This window comes from Palaemon carinicauda, chromosome 3, assembly GCF_036898095.1.
Source record: "Palaemon carinicauda isolate YSFRI2023 chromosome 3, ASM3689809v2, whole genome shotgun sequence".
In the NCBI taxonomy this organism is placed as follows: domain Eukaryota; kingdom Metazoa; phylum Arthropoda; class Malacostraca; order Decapoda; family Palaemonidae; genus Palaemon; species Palaemon carinicauda.
In genome coordinates this window covers 148835557-148854489 of record NC_090727.1, presented here as the reverse complement: position 1 = coordinate 148854489, position 18933 = coordinate 148835557, and the positions used below count along the sequence as shown (strand labels likewise).

Below are 18933 nucleotides of genomic sequence, written 5' to 3'. Positions count from 1 at the left end.
AAGTTATTGTACATTTGCTTGTTTTTCATTACTGTTTTACTATCATTTTTAGTACTGAATTATCATACAGGACATTATTTTATTACTTCAATAATATACAGTACAGTTTACAGTACTGTACTTATAAATTGGATACTCCACAGTTTAGTGTAATGTGCTATATTATATCATTATTACAGTACTGTAAGGTCATTGCTGTAGTATATTTTACATCTAAAAAAAATTAAAGTTAAGTAAATATTTACAAGAAAAAAGAAAGCTCGTAAAGGTTACATCCCATATTTTCCGCAGAATTCTGTAATAGTGGTTATTAATGTTGGTCGAATAAAATAAAAAGAAGTTAATTATTTGCACTAGTAGTAGGAATAAATGTTTTTATAGTGCAGACAATCTAGACTTCCAAATTAAATGTAATGGAAAATATCTGTATTATGGATGAACTGTGAATAATTACTAGTAAAATATCTGAGTAACAAAACTTGTGTGTACGTGCATGTGTAGCAGGAGACCCTAAAATAAGGAATTCCAAAACATTTAAGTAGATATACCCAACAAAGAAATACACAACTAATCTAGGGTCTATAAGAAGCCTATTACAATACTTATTGTAACTGAGCATCCCATATTTCTATAAAAATATGCACCAACATAAACTCATAAAAATAATAGTCAAACTACAAAGACAAGTAGGGATAAAATGGTGTTATGTTGATACTTGGAACTTGTCTGGAGGAAATGAGATTTACATATTGATTCCATCACTCATTTTGCAAACTTGAACTAACAAGATGTTTCACTAATAAGGCTCAGCCATGTGAAGCGCATATATAAACATAATGAAGTATACTGCATATGGTATATACAAAGTTCTAGACCTAACTAAATAAACTTCTGAAATCCCACAAAGAATACTGTATTGAGCGTTTAAACAATGATCACAAGAAGTTGGATCCAAACAACAAAGCCATTTCAGATATCATGAGCGCTGATCATGGAGACAATTCGTCAGAGGAGTCACCCAGTGACTCTGCTAGGGAGTAACTCTCACCAACACTGAGCATATTTTCTCTTGCAGAAGAGGGAGGACTATACTCTTCATTAGCATCAATTATATCGACACCCGACTCGCCACTTCCACCATCTATTGAAAGAAAAATTTGCTTATCTATTCACAGCAGGTTAAAATTGTCATAAGAAAAAGTTGTTATATAAAATACAAACCATTACCTTAATAGAGCCAATTATTCCAGTTTTTTCCTAGGCTGACTTCTTGAAGAAATAGATAAGAAAATTCAATCTCGAAGCATAAAAAAACCCTCAAAGGGAGATACAGTATAGTACAATACTGCTTTCTATCAAATTGCTAGTATTTCCTTTGCTACCAAGCAAAAAAAAAAAAAGCTCTAAATCAAACAAACAGAAGTTTATCATTGTTTAAATTAGACTATGAATTTCTATTTATTCTTATGTAGATAAAAAATTCTAAGTCATTTAAATGGGTTACTAGTCTCATTTTCTACAACCAGACAATTAAAAGAAAAAGAGATTTGACTGCATCTAAATACAGTTGCTAAGCAACCACAGTGCATGGCGGCAGTTGTCCCTGTCGCATGACGTACTCCACTACTCTCCTGGTCATTATGTTAAGAGGATGTACTGTATTCCTTCCTCTCTCTACGATCTAGACATCTGCATTCACCACGTGTACCCTTATAAGGCTTGGTTCTTTTTTTTTATTATTCACATGTTTTACTGTACTATCATTATCTGTGAGCTATGAGTGAGTGCGTTATGGCTAGTAAGCCTAATATCATGCATTCACGCCCTGGCCATGATAGATGTCCCTGTGGCACCTTCATGAGTTGGGTAGATGTTGATCCGCATCCTGTTTGCTCCTTTTTCTGTGGTAAGAGATGTTCAATGGAATCATAGTGGGTGAGACATCATTCTCGTCACAAGAAACAAGCTAAGCGAGATCACTCTCCTTCTTTGTCTTCCAGAAGTGGCCAAAGTTTGTTTCTGCAGCAAAAGTTATCCCTCAACCAAGTCCTTTGTGTCAGGAACCCATTGAGGCTCCAGTCACGGATGATGACGGCCATGATAACTTTGTTAATGTTTTATCATCCAGTGTTGATAATGTACAGTAAGAGCTTGAGCCTATACTTGTAGAGGATCCCTTGGCTATGGCCACTGCATTCCTGGATCCAAATCCAATCTCAGTACCCTCAGTCCCTGATTACTCTGTTATGAATAGATCTTCCTCACCTTCCAAGAGTGTGTTCAGTGGGGAACCTTATATGAATGATTATCCAGAGATCTTTCCACACTAATCTAATCACTAAAAGTCTCTACACATTCCTGTTCATGGAACCCTATAGTTGAGCTTGCCATTTCCCTTCGTACTGAAGCAGCCTTATTGAAAGACCCTTATTACCAGTCTCCAGTTTGTTCCCACGAGCCAGGTTTGACTCATATACCCAAGGGGCCTTGGTATCGATTTCCTATAAAGTTCCCTAGACTTGTTCCAGGATTCCTCATCCCTTTATTACGAGGGTAGTTGAACTTCTTCAGCTGTGTCCACACCCGAAAACTTGGCAATGCCAAGCTTTTCTAAACAAATGTCTTCTCCTTCTTAGCCTACTAGCACTAAGAAATCCAATGTGAAAAAAAACCCTCATTAATTTACCGAGTATCGTCTATTCACGGTTCAGCCATGCAGAACATTCATCATAACAAGTCTGTACGTGCCACCATACACTGTGGTTGCTAAACAAATGTATTATGATGCAATCAAATCCTTTTCTTTAGGTCGCAGAAAAGGAGACTAGGAATAACCCACTGAAATGACTCGGATTTTTATACCAAGGTAAAATACAAATTGTTTTAAAAATTTGTAGTATTGTATATTTAGATTTTATTGTACAAGTATACCATCAATAATCTAGCACCTCCTTTAATTCAGGTATAATTAAGGGAACCAGTTAAAATTAGTTAATTACAATAAAATTGTTTAACACCTGGAATGTTGAGGATTTAAAACTGCCAGACTGATAATACTGTAAATATATTTGGCTATAGTTTAACTTTCCTTCAATGAACCCTCTCCTTATACAACAATATTAATCTAACACCTACTAATAATTAAACTAAATATACTTAGCTCAAAGAACATTTATGGATATGTAGTCTTGTTGCAATACTGTACTGCAAAATATCAAGAATATAGCAATAGACTAGACATGAATCAACAAGAAACTATTTAAACAAAGTAGGCTTACTTGAAAGGAAAAAGTATCCCAAACACTATCTTGATTAGTCACATGCAGCAGAATTAGACTGCAGACTAAAAACTTGCAAGGTTGCATATCCCAATACCCAATTTGTGCAAATGCATTTACAATAGTTTCTCTCTCTCTCTTGCAAGCATATTTTCATATTTTTTTCATACTCTCTCAAGTTCTGACTGTACAGCACTATATATATCATAAATACAATTTATTTCGTCTCACCAAATCTCTTTTACACTACTTCTCCTTCAGTTTCTTTTATTTGGCAGTGATTCATGTAAACCCTTTCTTTCTAGTAACTTAGGGCCTTCCTTAGGTAACAACATGCTAGAGATGTTACTCTGCCAGAAGAATAAAATTTAAACCATTCTTTTTGCATCTTTTTATGAAGTTAATTGTCAATATTTTAAAAACATTCTCAGTATATTTAAAAATAGTGTGATTGCATCACTGAAAATCTTAAGTTACAGCATGAATTTATTTACATTATAAAATATTTAAAATTTCTACAACTTTCTTACTTTAAGTAAAAACAAGTGATTGAGTTATAGCAAAATTATTTAAGTCGTAACATAAACTTAAAGTTTATAAAAATATTTTATAGTTCCTTGTGACCAAACTTCTAATCTTCACGCACCTGAGTTTACTCAAGTTTTTCCTCACAGACCTCAGTTTACTTGGATATATTATTCCTTTCACAATGAACATTTAAGTTGACTTCAAAGTTAAATTCTGCTACTTAGCATTTATGTGGTTTACAATCTGACTTAATCAACAAGTAAATCTGCAAGATGGCTTACATCTTTGTACAGTATTGCACAGTTGCCACTGAAGTTATTCTCATTGTTCTTGTTTCTAACCAGTTACACTGGAGGACACATTAAGCACTGGACATAATAGGAAAGGAATGCTGTAGATTAATAAATGAAATAAGATAAAAAGTAACTATGATACTTAAGAGAAATTATTAGATTGGGATGGTTAAAATGCATAGTAGAGAAACAGGCTAAACCTAAGTTAATATAAGTCTTGCCCTCACTTATTGCAAATTTAATTTGGTTATTATAAAACTACTTTCTTATGAAAAACATATATGTTTTGGTCCCAATTCACATGAACTGGAGTATTATGATGTGAAATGATTAATAGAAAAAAAAGAGCATAATTCAGGACAAGCAGAACCAAACAATGTTAGTCGACAGACTAAAATTCAACACATATAAGTACTGAAAGATTAGGAAAATTACTCATGAAAAAAAGCAGATGTTTGAAGTTTTCTATGTATTGGGAAAATCTAAAAATGACCCTTTAAATTGACAGATTTTTTTGTCTCTACATGAAGACGTAAACAAGAAGAATGACTTTATCTGAGCCCTTGACTATTTAATAATGATCTAGTTTAAAGCAACACTGAGTTATTTGCGTGAATGTAAAGCTATTTTGGTCGTAAACTATTAAACAACGTCAAAGCAGAAGCAGGAGCATGTGTAACAAAATCTTACTGAACCAAGATGAGAAAACGGACGACAAACTAATTACACACCTGTATAAGAAAAAACAGGTAAACAAATGTAGATGTATACAGTACAGCACAGAGCTCTAATTTATTATGCTGCATTTAATTCAATTACAGTATATGGATGAGTATCAGCTATTCTGAGGTGTGCTACTGAATAACCTCCAATACTGGCAAGACTCTGAATCCCAAAATGTCAGACTATTGATGGTGTACTTGTATAAATAACAGCATTTGACAATAGAATAATCACATAATTAAAAAAAAACAGAATTTTAATAACAAAATGTAATATCTTTATATATCTAACTCATATTTCTAATATCTCAGAAGCATGAGCTTTTTTACTTTAAGAAAAATTATATTCATACCATGTACCTACCCAGCCTGGAACCACTATACTTTGGAATGATGAGCGAGTTTCTGGAGCAGAAACTTTGCCAACTGGCAATTGTCCTCTTTGACAAATCATAAATAATACCCATGAAGCTACTGTGGGCTAACAAAACAGCTCTGTAGTTGTTGATACCTAAGGTCTAACAGCTGAGAGTGAAAAATGTAAAGGGAGAACCCCAAAAAATGCCAATATGCTACAGTAGAATTTTGTCAATGAAGGACTCCAGGTAACAAATAGTTCCCTCAAAAATATCTCAGAGTGGTGATGATATTAACGAAATAGGTAGAAAATTCCTAACTTGATCAGTAATCCTTATTCAACTAAAATCTTAAGTTCCTTCTTCTTTCAGTACGTATCCTTCCTAAAATTTCTTTCAAGTAGCAAAGTAAATGTATTATATAAATGTACAGGTTTTACATAATTCTATAGTCCTAGAAATTTATTCAATAAAGATATAAAATGCCAGTGCATATCTGCAATCCAGTGATGAAAATTTTAATATATGAAGCTAGAAATGAACTTACCTGATACCATTTCACTGTCTAGTTTATCAGCTGCTGTTTGAGCCTCCTCTTCAGTTTTTATGGTTTCATCCTGCTAGTAATAAAACAAATCAACAATTATTATACTTATGTGGGGAAAAAAGATACCGCTATATACAACATTGGTAAATACAGCCATGATTATGGCATACGATAATTATGTTCCCAAGAGGCTTTTACGGGATATTCCCTAATACACTGAACATGTTTTTCCTATTTATACCTTAACACCATAGATGATCCACTTTTAACTATGCTCATTACAGTTGCCAGGCCAAAGGGCACTGCCACCCCAGAAAAAAAAAAAAGAAAAAAAGAAAAAATAACAGTACATTACAGGTAATCCATTTCTCTTTTACAAAATTGGAGCATTAAAATCTTTAAAAACTAAAACATATAGTATTTGAAAGTCATGTTCAGTACAGACAAATTCTACAATTTGATTTCAAAACTTTTTGGTATCACTCCACTTTTACTAAACCTTCAACCCACTTATTCATTTAAATTATTAATAAATGCATTGAACAAAAAGGCACAATCATTCATTGTTTCAAATAGTTTTATCTTATTGTCTATGGACTTGAATGCAAGGTAGCAGATGTTTTAATTTTACTTAAATTTATCAAATAAACTAAAATTAAACACACTTCCTAAATAACAAGAAGGAAGAGGGGCAATACAAGCTATAATACAAAAATAGTCTAATTGAGAATGGATATCAAGAAATAATTTGAACATTTAGATAATGGACATAGGCAAGTGAAGATAACAGGATGTCTGAGTGCAGCATATTTAAAACCTCTGCATAGAAAGGATGTCAAAGATAATTTTTATAACTATGAACATACACTGAATTAAATATAAGATTCAGATCAGTGAATATAGCATATTATTAATAATCTCAAATGGAGGACTAACAATATTTACTGAGAATAATTTAAAATCAATATAATAAAATTTTAAATTCATATGCTATTAAATTCAAGACAGTTTCTGACAACCTAAAGGGAAGCAGCAAATATCTACATCTAGATCTCACATGAGGACCACCTCAGTTGTTGATAAACAAGCCCCTCTTCCCTAAGATACGTCCTATGGATAGCCAACGAATGTCAATTGAGGTAGAAACAAAACCTATGTATAAGCTAGCATATGGTGTAAGACTACAAGAGAAATCAATTAACCCTTTTACCCCCAAAGGACGTACTGGTACGTTTCACAAAACTCATCCCTTTACCCCCATGGACGTACCGGTACGTCCTTGCAAAAAAATGCTATAAATTTTTTTTTTTTTTCATATTTTTGATAATTTTTTTGAGAAAATTCAGGCATTTTCCAAGAGAATGAGACCAACCTGACCTCTCTATGACAAAAATTAAGGCTGTTAGAGCAATTTAAAGAAAATATACTGCAAAATGTGCTGGGAAAAAAATAACCCCTTGGGGGTTAAGGGTTGGAAATTTCCAAAGAGCCTGGGGGTAAAAGGGTTAATGAGAGATGAATTCTATACACACACGTAAGTTGGGACATTTGGAAAACAAGACTTGAGTAACCTAATAATAAACATTAAATAATAGTAGTATTTGGAAAAAAAGAAAAGGGAGTCCAAAGGGTATACCCTGTACTGCTGTAGGCGGCAAAATTTCCCAAACCTTTTTGATAAACAGAATCTCTAAACTAAACTTTGAGATTATGACATTCTTGTCACAGCAGAAAAAAAAGAAAAAACCATCGAGAGTTATTGGATAAGGACCAATAACTCTTGATATTTTTTACAGTAGCAAGTGTAATCCAATGTGGGAATCTGTTGCCATCCTTCACTTGAATCAATTTGATATCCATTCCATAGGTTTCATTGCTGAAATGCTTTGTGTAGACTCATTGATTCATGATACATCACATTTCTGTCCACTAAACCATGTTTTTTTTTTTTTTTTTTTTTACGTATTATTAACAAGTTTAATTTCTTCTGACTTTGTAAAGTATTTTTCCTACAATATGGATATAACTTCATTTGGCTCGATAGCTCAAGCAAAGCTACTGGTCAGACAGTACTACTCTGGATCACTCTCTCTGGTTATGTCTCATTTTTCCTTTGTCTACATGTACACTAACCTCTCTGATGGTCCAGCACTTTGCTGCAGTAGAGGGGCTTGAGTGTCCCAATGATGGGCTGGGCAATGGCGGTGGGGTAGTTTATCCACCCTGGCAGGCTCAACCATACCCCTAAGGCCAGTTCTGAGAGACCAGACCAAGACTGGACCCCTATAGGCCTTCTCCTTTATTTTAAGATAGGCAAAGGCTAGGAGAAGAAAACTCCAAAATCAAACCAAACAAGACCCCAACGGCGGAGCTTCCCAGCGCCGGCAGGAAGAGGGCAACGCCTGTCGGGCAGGCAACAAGGCGGGCCTTCACATAACAAGAACCCGGCAGCCCGATGCAACCAACATCAGAGAAGCCGCCTGTCTCATATGTCTTGAGCCACGGTGAAAATGATGTGGGCCAAGTGTGTGTGCGTGGCTGTTGCGAAGCCACGACCACCCAAAACAATATACCCACCTACTGGCATTCTGTCGTTTCCTCCACCCTTCTTCATCTCTTTCTCACCATCATCATCATCATCACCACCAGCAAGTCCTGAGGCGACAGCACCGTGGGTGAAGGGGGCAGGCCTGGATAGCTGGAAGCCCTTAGCCCACGACTGCACTCAGGCGGCGAGTCCAAGATTCAGTCGCTCCCTGGTGACGATGCCGTGACACCAGAGTTCGGCAGCTGGACCCGTGACTGGGCTGGCCTATTGAGGACACCGCAGCCCACCCCACATGGGGAGGCCCCTAGAAAAGGTGGGGTAAACATCGGACACGGCAAACCCGTCTGGTCAGCTCACCGCGGCTGGCGGACATCCCACTAATGCGGTCGAAATAACAAGAAAAAAATATTAACCTTAGGTGTGTGGAACATCCGCACCCTCCAAGACGTGACGAACACCAACCGCCCGGAACGACGTACAGCCCTCGTCTGCAAGGAGCTAGCCCGCTTCAATGTTGATGTGGCGGCTCTTAGCGAGACCAGACTACCCGAAGAGGGCAACATCAGGGAAGCTGGAACAGGCTACACCATCTTCTGGAAAGGCAAGGCCCTAGAGGAGCCTCGCATCCACGGTGTCGGCTTCGCCATCCGTTCCCAGCTAGTGCAGCAGCACAACCTGGCTCCCAAGGCCATCAGTGAGCGCCTGATGACTGTCCGCATCCCCATCACGCGGGACAGACATCTCACCCTGATCTCTGTCTACGCCCCGACTATGACCTCAACCGATGATAACAAAGCTGCCTTCTACACCCAGCTCGACCGCACCATCCAGGCAGTGCCCGCCAATGACAAGCTCGTTGTGCTTGGCGACTTTAATGCCCGAGTAGGCAAAGACCATCGCCTGTGGGAGGGAATTATCGGCCGCCATGGCATTGGAAATTGCAATGCCAATGGCCAACTCCTACTGGGTCTGTGTGCAGAACACCAACTTGTGGTAACCAACACCATCTTCCAGTTACCAAAGCGACAATAGACCACATGGAGACACCCACGATCTAAACATTGGCACACCCTGGACTACGTCCTGACCAGAGCCAGAGATCGAGGAGACGTCCGCATCACCCGATCCATGCCCGGAGCGGACGACTGCTGGACGGACCACAGACTCCTCATCTCCCGATTCTCCGTGACGACCCTACGACCACCCAGAAGGGCACCTGACAGCGTACCACACCAACGCTTTGATTGTAGTAAGCTCTGCAACCCACAGGTGGCACAGAACTACAAGGAGGCCTGCGAACAATACCTTGCAGACCCTGTGGGTCAGGCCACTGTTGAGCACCACTGGACCACCCTCAGAAACGCCATGGCCCGTGCCGCGGAGGAAACACTAGGCTACACCACCAAGAAACGGCAGGATTGGTTTGATGAGAATGATGCTACCATCTCTCTTCTCATTGAAACCAAACGACAAGCACGCCTGACTTTGGAAAACCAACCAACAGCAGCTAACAAATGTGCTCACAAGGTGGCTGAAGCTGGTTGCCAGAGAGGTATCCGTGAAGCCCAGAACATCTGGTGGCAAAGAAAAGCTGCAGAAATACAGAGTTTCGCTGACCAACGTGACCTGCGCAGATTCTATGCAGCAACAAAGGAAATATTCGGTCCCACACGGTCATCAGTGGGCAGCCTGAAGGACGCGGATGGGGCCACGACCATCACCGACAGCGAGGGCATCTTGGCCAGGTGGAGGTCTCACTTTGAGAACCTCCTCAATGACCAAGCAGACACCCCAGACGATCTCCTGCGAATGACCCCGAAGCATCCCGTCCGTCACTGGATGGCACTACCACCCTCCATCCATGACTTCAACAAGGCCCTGCAGCGCATGAAACCCGGCAAAGCCCCAGGGCCAGACAACATCCCGTTGGAGCTCCTCACTCACGGTGGCCCCGGCTTGAGGAACCGTTTGATGCTCCTTATACTGAAAATATGGGAGACCAAGACCCCCCCCAGTGACTTCCGCGATGCAAACATCACTACCATCTTCAAGAAGGGAGACAGGGAGAACTGTAACAACTACCGGGGAATATCACTACTAAGTATCGTGAGTAAGATTTTCGCTCGGATTCTCCTTGACCGCCTCCTTATTCTCGCAGAAGACGTCCTGCCAGAGTCCCAGCGCGGCTTTCGACCTTACCGCGGGACCATAGACATGATCTTCTGTGCGCAACAACTACAAGAGAAGAGCCTCGAACAACAACAGCCCATAATGTTCATCTTCTGGGATTTGAAAAAGGCCTTCGACAAAGTACCTCGACCTGCCATGTGGGCTGTCCTCAAAAGATATGGCTGCCCACCCGATTTTGTCAAGCTGGTGCGTGCCCTCCATGACGGAATGGTTGGGAGAGTCTGCCACCAGAACTCTCTTTCAGACCCATTCCCCATCAACGGCGGCCTGAAGCAGGGCTGTGTTCTGGCCCCGACGTGTTTCTCGCTATACACCGCAGCAATGCTCAACGAGATTCCCCCAGACACACCCTCAGTCGACCTACGTTTCCGCATGGATGGAGGCGCTTTCAACCTCGCTAGACTCCGCGCCAGAACAAAGACCACCTTGTGTGCAGTGCGAGAACTGCAGTATGCTGACGACAATGCCACCCCAGGTCAGACGGCAGAGGACCTGCAGTCGTTAGCTGATGCATACAACTCTGCCTACGAACGTTTTGGGATGCAAGTCAACTCAGACAAAACCAAGACCCTCGTCCAACATCCACCAGGACTGATGCTCCCCAACTTCAATACCACAGTGAATGACCAACCGTTAGAACAGGTGGACCAGTTCTCCTACCTAGGGAGCATCCTAACATCAACTCCCACAAGCAAAAAGGACGTGGAGAACAGGATCAGGGCAGCCCACTCCGCCTTTGGCCGACTCAACTGCCGCGTATTTAACAACCACGCACTGACAATGACCACCAAAATAATGGTGTTCAGGGCAGTAGTCCTTTCCACGCTCCTGTATGCATGTGAAACATGGACGCTATATAAAAACGATATTAAAAACCTAGAACGCTTCCAACAAATGAAACTGAGGCAGATCTTGAAAATCCCCTGGGAGAGCCACACCACCAACATTGAAGTCTTAGAACGTGCCTCGCTGACCAGCGTGGAGGCCACCATCATCCACCACCGCCTCCGCTGGATAGGACACGTGCATAGGATGGATCCATCTAGGCTCCCAAAGAAAATATTCTACGGAGAACTGACCCAGGGCACCAGACCACGAGGAGCCCCGAAAATGCGCTATAAAGATCAACTAAAGCGCACCCTGGCTCTAACTGACATCGATCCTTCCTCATGGGAAGAAACAGCCAGGGACAGGAAAACCTGGAGGAGAACAGTACACCATGGCACCGTGGACTTTGAGGAGAGGAGGAGACAAAATGAGGAGGCTAGGAGGAGAAGAAGGAGAGAGCGATTAGAACAGCCCCGCCCACCACCTACCCTCCCTTGTGAACACTGTCCGCGACTCTTCCACCACAGACTAGGACTTAACAGCCACATCAGGCATAAGCACCCACCCCACAGATAGGAGGCTGATGGCTAACGACAGAACCCAATACTCGGACACGAGTGGGCGCCGACGACATGTACACTGAATAGTCTGCCCTATGCTTTCCACATTCTGCTCTGTCCTCATACACCTGACAACACTGAGATTACTAAATAATTCTTCTCCACTGAAGGGATTAACTACTGCATTGTAATTGTTTAATAGAATACTTTCCTCATGGTATGAGTAGAAGAGACTCTTTAGCTAAGGTAAGCAGCTCATCCTGGAGGACACTCCAAAATCAAACCATTGTTCTAATCTTGGGTACTGTCATTAGCCTCTGTACCATGGTCGTCCACTGTCTTGGGGTAGAGTTCTCTTCCTTAAAGGTACTGTACACTCGGGCACACTTCTATCTCATTTCTCTCCCTCTTTTTTTTTTTTAAAGTTTTTTATACTTTATACATAAAAATGTTATTTTCATTAGTAAAATAAATTTTTGAATATACTTACCCGATCATCATGTAGCTGTCAACTCCGTTGCCCGACAGAAATCTACGGTCGGGATACGCCAGCGATCGCTATCCAGGTGGGGGTGTACACAACAGCGCCATCTGTGAGTAGGTACTCAAGTACTTCTTGTCAACAAGAACTCAATTGTCTCCTCGGTCCACTGGTTCTCTATGGGGAGGAAGGGAGGGTCCTTAAATTCATGATCATCGGGTAAGTATATTCAAAAATTTATTTTACTAATGAAAATAACATTTTTCAATATTAATCTTACCCGATGATCATGTAGCTGATTCACACCCAGGGTGGTGGGTGGAGACCAGCATACATGTTAACAAAAGAAGCTAAGTATCCCGTATTTCATTTTATCAGTTATTCAAAATAACAAACATAAAATAAATAAGTACCTGGTAAGGAAGTCGACTTGAACTATTACTCTGCCTTTTTTAAGTACGTCTTCCTTACTGAGCCTAGCGGTCCTCTTAGGATGCTGAACGACTCCTAGGTGCTGAAGTATAAAGGGCTGCAACCCATACTAAAGGACCTCATCACAACCTCTAACCTAGGCGCTTCTCAAGAAAGAATTTGACCACCCGCCAAATCAACCAGGATGCGGAAGGCTTCTTAGCCTTCCGTACAACCCAAAAAACAACAATAAAAGTATTCAAGAGAAAGATTAAAAAGGTTATGGGATTATGGGAATGTAGTGGCTGAGCCCTCACCTACTACTGCGCTCGCTGCTACGAATGGTCCCAGGGTGTAGCAGTTCTCGTAAAGAGACTGGACATCTTTGAGATAGAATGATGCGAACACTGACTTGCTTCTCCAATAGGTTGCATCCATAACACTCTGCAGAGAACGGTTCTGTTTGAAGGCCACTGAAGTAGCAACAGCTCTCACTTCATGTGTCCTTACCTTCAGCAAAGCAAGGTCTTCTTCCTTCAGATGAGAATGTGCTTCTCTAATCAGAAGCCTGATGTAGTAAGAAACTGCGTTCTTAGACATCGGTAGAGTAGGCTTCTTGATAGAACACCATAAAGCTTCTGATTGTCCTCGTAATGGCTTTGACCTTCTTAAATAGTACCTAAGAGCTCTTACTGGGCAAAGTACTCTCTCTAGTTCGTTCCCTACAAAGTTGGACAGGCTTGGGATCTCGAACGACTTAGGCCAAGGACGGGAAGGAAGCTCGTTTTTAGCCAAAAAACCGAGCTGCAAGGAACATGTAGCCGTTTCAGATGTAAAACCTATGTTCCTGCTGAAGGCGTGGATCTCACTGACTCTTTTAGCTGTTGCTAAGGAAAAGAGTTTTTAATGTTAGGTCCTTAAAAGAGGCTGATTGGAGCGGTTCAAATCTTGATGACATTAGGAACCTTAAAACCACGTCTAGATTCCAGCCTGGTGTGGACAACCGACGTTCCTTTGAGGTCTCAAAAGACCTAAGGAGGTCCTGTAGATCTTTGTTGGTGGAAAGATCCAAGCCTCTGTGGCGGAATACCGCTGCCAACATACTTCTGTAACCCTTGATCGTAGGAGCTGATAGGGATCTTACGTTCCTTAGATGTAACAGGAAGTCAGCAATCTGGGTTACAGTGGTACTGGTTGAGGAAACTGCATTCGCCCTGCACCAGCTTCGGAAGACTTCCCATTTAGACTGATAGACTCTGAGAGTGGATGTCCTCCTTGCTCTGGCAATCGCTCTGGCTGCCTCCTTCGAAAAGCCTCTAGCTCTTGAGAGTCTTTCGATAATCTGAAGGCAGTCAGACGAAGAGCGTGGAGGTTTGGGTGTACCTTCTTTACGTGAGGTTGACGCAGAAGGTCCACTCTTAGAGGAAGAGTCCTGGGAACGTCCACTAGCCATTGCAGTACCTCGGTGAACCATTCTCTCGCGGGCCAGAGGGGAGCAACCAACGTCAGCCGTGTCCCTTTGTGAGAGGCGAACTTCTGAAGTACCCTGTTGACAATCTTGAACGGCGGTAACGCATACAGGTCGAGATGGGACCAATCCAGCAGAAAGGCATCCACGTGAACTGCTGCTGGGTCTGGAATCGGAGAACAATACATCGGGAGCCTCTTGGTCATCGAGGTAGCGAATAGATCTATGGTGGGCTGACCCCACAGGGCCCATAGTCTGCTGCAAACATTCTTGTGAAGGGTCCACTCTGTGGGGATGACCTGACCCTTCCGGCTGAGGCGATCTGCCATGACATTCATATCGCCCTGAATGAACCTCGTTACCAGCGAAAGCTTTCGATCTTTTGACCAAATGAGGAGGTCCCTTGCGATCTCGAACAACTTCCTCGAATGAGTCCCTCCCTGCTTGGAGATGTAAGCCAAGGCTGTGGTGTTGTCGGAGTTCACCTCGACCACCTTGTTTAGCTGGAGGGACTTGAAGTTTATCAAGGCCAGATGAACCGCCAACAACTCCTTGCAATTGATGTGAAGTGTCCTTTGCTCTTGATTCCATGTGCCCGAGCATTCCTGTCCGTCCAGTGTCGCACCCCAGCCCGTGTCCGATGCGTCCGAGAAGAGACGGTGGTCGGGGGTCTGAACAGCCAATGGTAGACCTTCCTTGAGAAGAATGCTGTTCTTCCACCACGTTAGCGTAGACCTCATCTCTTCGGAAACAGGCACTGAGACCGCCTCTAGCGTCATGTCCTTTCTCCAGTGAGCAGCTAGATGATACTGAAGGGGGCGGAGGTGGAGTCTCCCTAACTCGATGAACTGGGCCAGCGATGAAAGTGTCCCTGTTAGACTCATCCACTGCCTGACTGAACATCGGTTCCTTCTCAGCATGCTCTGGATGCATTCTAGGGCTTGATTGATCCTTGGGGCCGACGGAAAAGCCCGAAAAGCTCGACTCTGAATCTCCATACCTAGATAGACAATGGTCTGGGATGGGACGAGCTGGGACTTCTCTATATTGACCAGGAGGCCCAATTCCTTGGTCAGATCCATAGTCCATCTGAGATTCTCCAGACAGCGACGACTTGTTGGAGCTCTTAAAAGCCAGTCGTCCAAATAGAGGGAGGCTCTGATGTCTGCCAAGTGAAGGAATTTCGCAATATTCCTCATCAGTCTGGTAAACACAAGAGGTGCCGTGCTTAGGCCAAAGCACAGGGCTTGGAACTGGTACACAACCTTTCCAAAGACGAACCTTAGGAAAGGTTGGGAGTCTGGATGGATGGGGACGTGAAAGTACACGTCTTTCAGGTCTAACGAGACCATCCAGTCCTCCTGCCTGACCGCTGCTAGGACCGACTTCGTCGTCTCCATCGTGAACGTCTGCTTGGTGACAAAAGCATTGAGAGCACTGACGTCCAGCACCGGTCTCCAACCTCCTGTCTTCTTCGCTACCAGGAAGAGACGGTTTTAGAAGCCCGGGGATTGATGGTCCCGGACTATGACTACCGCTTCCTTTTGTAGCAAGAGCGACACCTCTTGTTGCAACGCTAGCCTCTTGTCCTTCTCCTAGTAGTTGGGAGAGAGGTTGATGGGAGATGTAGCTAGAGGGGGACTGCGGCAGAACGGAATTCTGTATCCCTCCCTTAGCCACTTCACAGACTGAGCGTCTGCACCTCTGCTCTCCCAAGCTTGCCAGAAGGTCTTGAGTCTGGCTCCCACTGCTGTCTGGAGAGGAAGGCAGTCAGAACTTGCCTTTTGCGGACTTGGAACCCTTCTTGGATTTGCCACGGTGACTGTCGGCACGGGTACCTCCTCTGCTGGAGGTTCTGCCACGAAAGGGCGGGATGAACCTAGTTGCAGGAGTGTCTACTGCTGCAGGGCGGAAGGGTCTAGGCACGGAAGGTAAGGTTTTAGCCTTCCGTGCGGAAGATGCCATCAGATCATGGGTATCCTTCTGGATAAGAGAGGCAGCCATCCCCTTGATCAGCTCCTCCGAAAACAGACACTTGGAGAGAGGAGCAAACAGCAACTCTGACTTCTGACAAGGGGTGATACCAGCCGATAAGAAGGAGCAAAGATGTTCTCTCTTCTTAAGCACTCCCGACACGTACGAAGCCGCAAGCTCACCAGACCCATCCCGAATGGCTTTGTCCATGCTAGACATGATCAGCATGGCAGAGTCCTTATCCGAAGGGGAAGTCTTTCTGCTTAAAGCTCCCAAACACCAATCGAGGAAGTTGAATATCTCGAAGGCACGAAAGACTCCCTTCAACAGATGATCCATGTCAGAAAAGGACCAGCAGATCTTCGATCGTCTCATAGCCAACCTGCGGGGAGAGTCAACCAGACTTGAGAAGTCGCCCTGGGCAGAGGCAGGAACTCCCAAGCCGGGTTCCTCTCCCGTGGCATACCAGACGCTCGACTTAGAAGCAAGCTTGGTAGGCGGAAAGATGAAAGCAGTCTTTCCCAGTTGCTTCTTGGACTGCAACCACTCTCTCATAACCCTCAAAGCTCTCTTGGATGAGCGTGCGAGAACAAGCTTGGTGAAGGCAGGAGCAGCAGACTGCATGCCCAGAGCAAACTCGGAGGGAGGAGAGCGAGGGGTTGCAGACACAAACTGCTCTGGATACAAGTCCCTGAACAAGGCAAGGACTTTACGAAAGTCTAAGGAGGGAGGCGTAGACTTGGGCCCTTCAAAGTCGGAGTGCGGTTCATCCAAATGTGCAGCTTCGTCATCTGATACTCCATCATCCGAAAGCTGAGTAGAAAGTGGCAAAGGCAGAGCAGAAAGCTGAACGGCTGAATCCGGCAGTACGGGTGCATGCGTAGCTGCTGCGGATCCAACATCATGCCGCTGCTGGTCAGTCTGCGAGCTGGCAACAACAAAAGCAGAGTGTTGGTGCGTGGGAGGGGTTGCCGTGTGTTGCGGAGCATGCTGTATGGGATGCGGAGCATGCCGCATGGGTTGCGGAGCCTGCCGCATGGGTTGCGGAGCATGCCGCATAGAGTCAGAACCCGGCAGCTCTACAGCACCTTCCCACTGCTGATGCGGTAGCTCACGCATGTCAACGGATGGTGCAGCAAGAACATGCGTCTGGCAGGGTGGACTGCCCATCGGTGGTGGAGCTCTCACAGGTGGAGTGTGGGAGCAGGCAGCCGCAGTATCTGCTGAGCGCACAACCTCGGCGGGTTGTAGGTTAACAGGTGCAGTGTCAACCTTCTCAGCATGATACTCCTGCATGAATGCCGCAAGCTGAGACTGCATAGTCTGCAGCATGGACCACTTAGGGTCTACCGTGGTTGGAGCAGCAACAGACGGAGCAGTAGCCTGTTGTGGAACCACTCTACCTCTCTTGGGAGGTGTGCAGTCATCGGAAGACTGCGGCGAGTCCGAACTGACCCAGTGGCTACACCTGGGCCGTTGGACTCGCTCGGAAGGGACCTTACGCTTGAGCGGTCGTGAAACCTTGGTCCATCGTTTCCTCCTGGAAACTTCTTCCACAGACGAGGAATGGTAGGGCTCATTCGTCTGTTTGTGGATGGGACGATCTCTGACAGATACGTCCGCAACCACTGAGGATACATCCGTGCGCTGATCAAGGCCTGCCGAACCCTTTGGTCCTTCGACATTGCTTCTCCCCTGGGCTTGGGAGCTTGCAAGAGGTCCCGGACTGGGAGGACGACTGGCACGCACAGATGTACCCTCATGCGCAACACTGACACTGACACTTTTCACATCACTAGCACTGATAACACTTCCCACTGCACTTTTCGCTTTCAGCTCTTTGACATCTGCCAAAAGCTGATTACGGTCATTAGCCAATGACTCCACTCTGTCACCGAGAGCCTGAATGGCACGCATCATATCCGCCATGGATGGCTGAGCACTAGTAGCAGGGTCGGGAGTCACCACTACAGGGGAAGGAAAAGGTTGAGGGGCATGGGGAGAGGAAAAATCCACAGAGCGAGAAGAACTCCTCCTGATTCTCTCCTTCTCTAACCTACGTACATTTTTAAGGAATTCGTTAAAATCGAATTCCGAAAGCCCAGCGCATTCCTCACATCGATCTTCCAATTGACAGGATTTACCCCTACAATTGGAACAAACGGTGTGAGGATCTAAGGAGGCCTTCGGAAGACGCCTAGAACAAGTCCTAACGCTACACTGCCTGTACTTAGGGACTTGAGACTGGTCAGACATCTTGAATTGTAGAAGTAGTCAAGGGGGAATTCCAAAATCTAGCAAAGTTCGTTAACAATTAATCTAAATTAATTCCAAAAGCTTGCTAAGCTAATGATAAAGCTTCCTGAATAGCGAAGGCTAAACTCTAGAGCGAATACATCACCAAATCGTGAACAACAACTCCAGAATTAACAGCGTATCCAAGTAGGTCTTGCCGGTGGCACGACAGAGGAAAAAATTGAGTTCTTGTTGACAAGAAGTACTTGAGTACCTACTCACAGATGGCGCTGTTGTGTACACCCCCACCTGGATAGCGATCGCTGGCGTATCCCGACCGTAGATTTCTGTCGGGCAACGGAGTTGACAGCTACATGATCATCGGGTAAGATTAATATTGAAAAATCTATTTTATGTAGTTACTGTTCTCAAAACATTTTGTTTCAGGTATTCATTACTTCTCTTGTATTTTATTTATTTCCTTGTTTCCTTTCCTCACTGGGCAATTTTTCGC

At 43.7% G+C, this 18933-nt stretch overlaps 1 protein-coding gene across 5 annotated transcripts in view; it reads right to left on the bottom strand.

Moving 5' to 3' along the window:
• Window positions 1-142: 142 nt before the first annotated feature.
• Window positions 143-18933, bottom strand: part of Pex14 (peroxin 14) — a 174031-nt gene continuing 155240 nt past the window's right edge. For 4 of the 5 annotated variants that reach the window (XM_068370873.1, XM_068370870.1, XM_068370872.1 and 1 more), the window contains exons 8-9: window positions 5725-5797; window positions 143-1141 (exon numbers count right to left, since the gene is read on the bottom strand). In XM_068370873.1, the coding sequence (XP_068226974.1) occupies window positions 990-1141; window positions 5725-5797 (225 nt within the window). In that variant the 3' untranslated portion in view covers window positions 143-989. The remainder of the gene's footprint in view (window positions 1142-5724; window positions 5798-18933) is intronic. The other variant, XM_068370874.1, reaches the window with a different exon arrangement.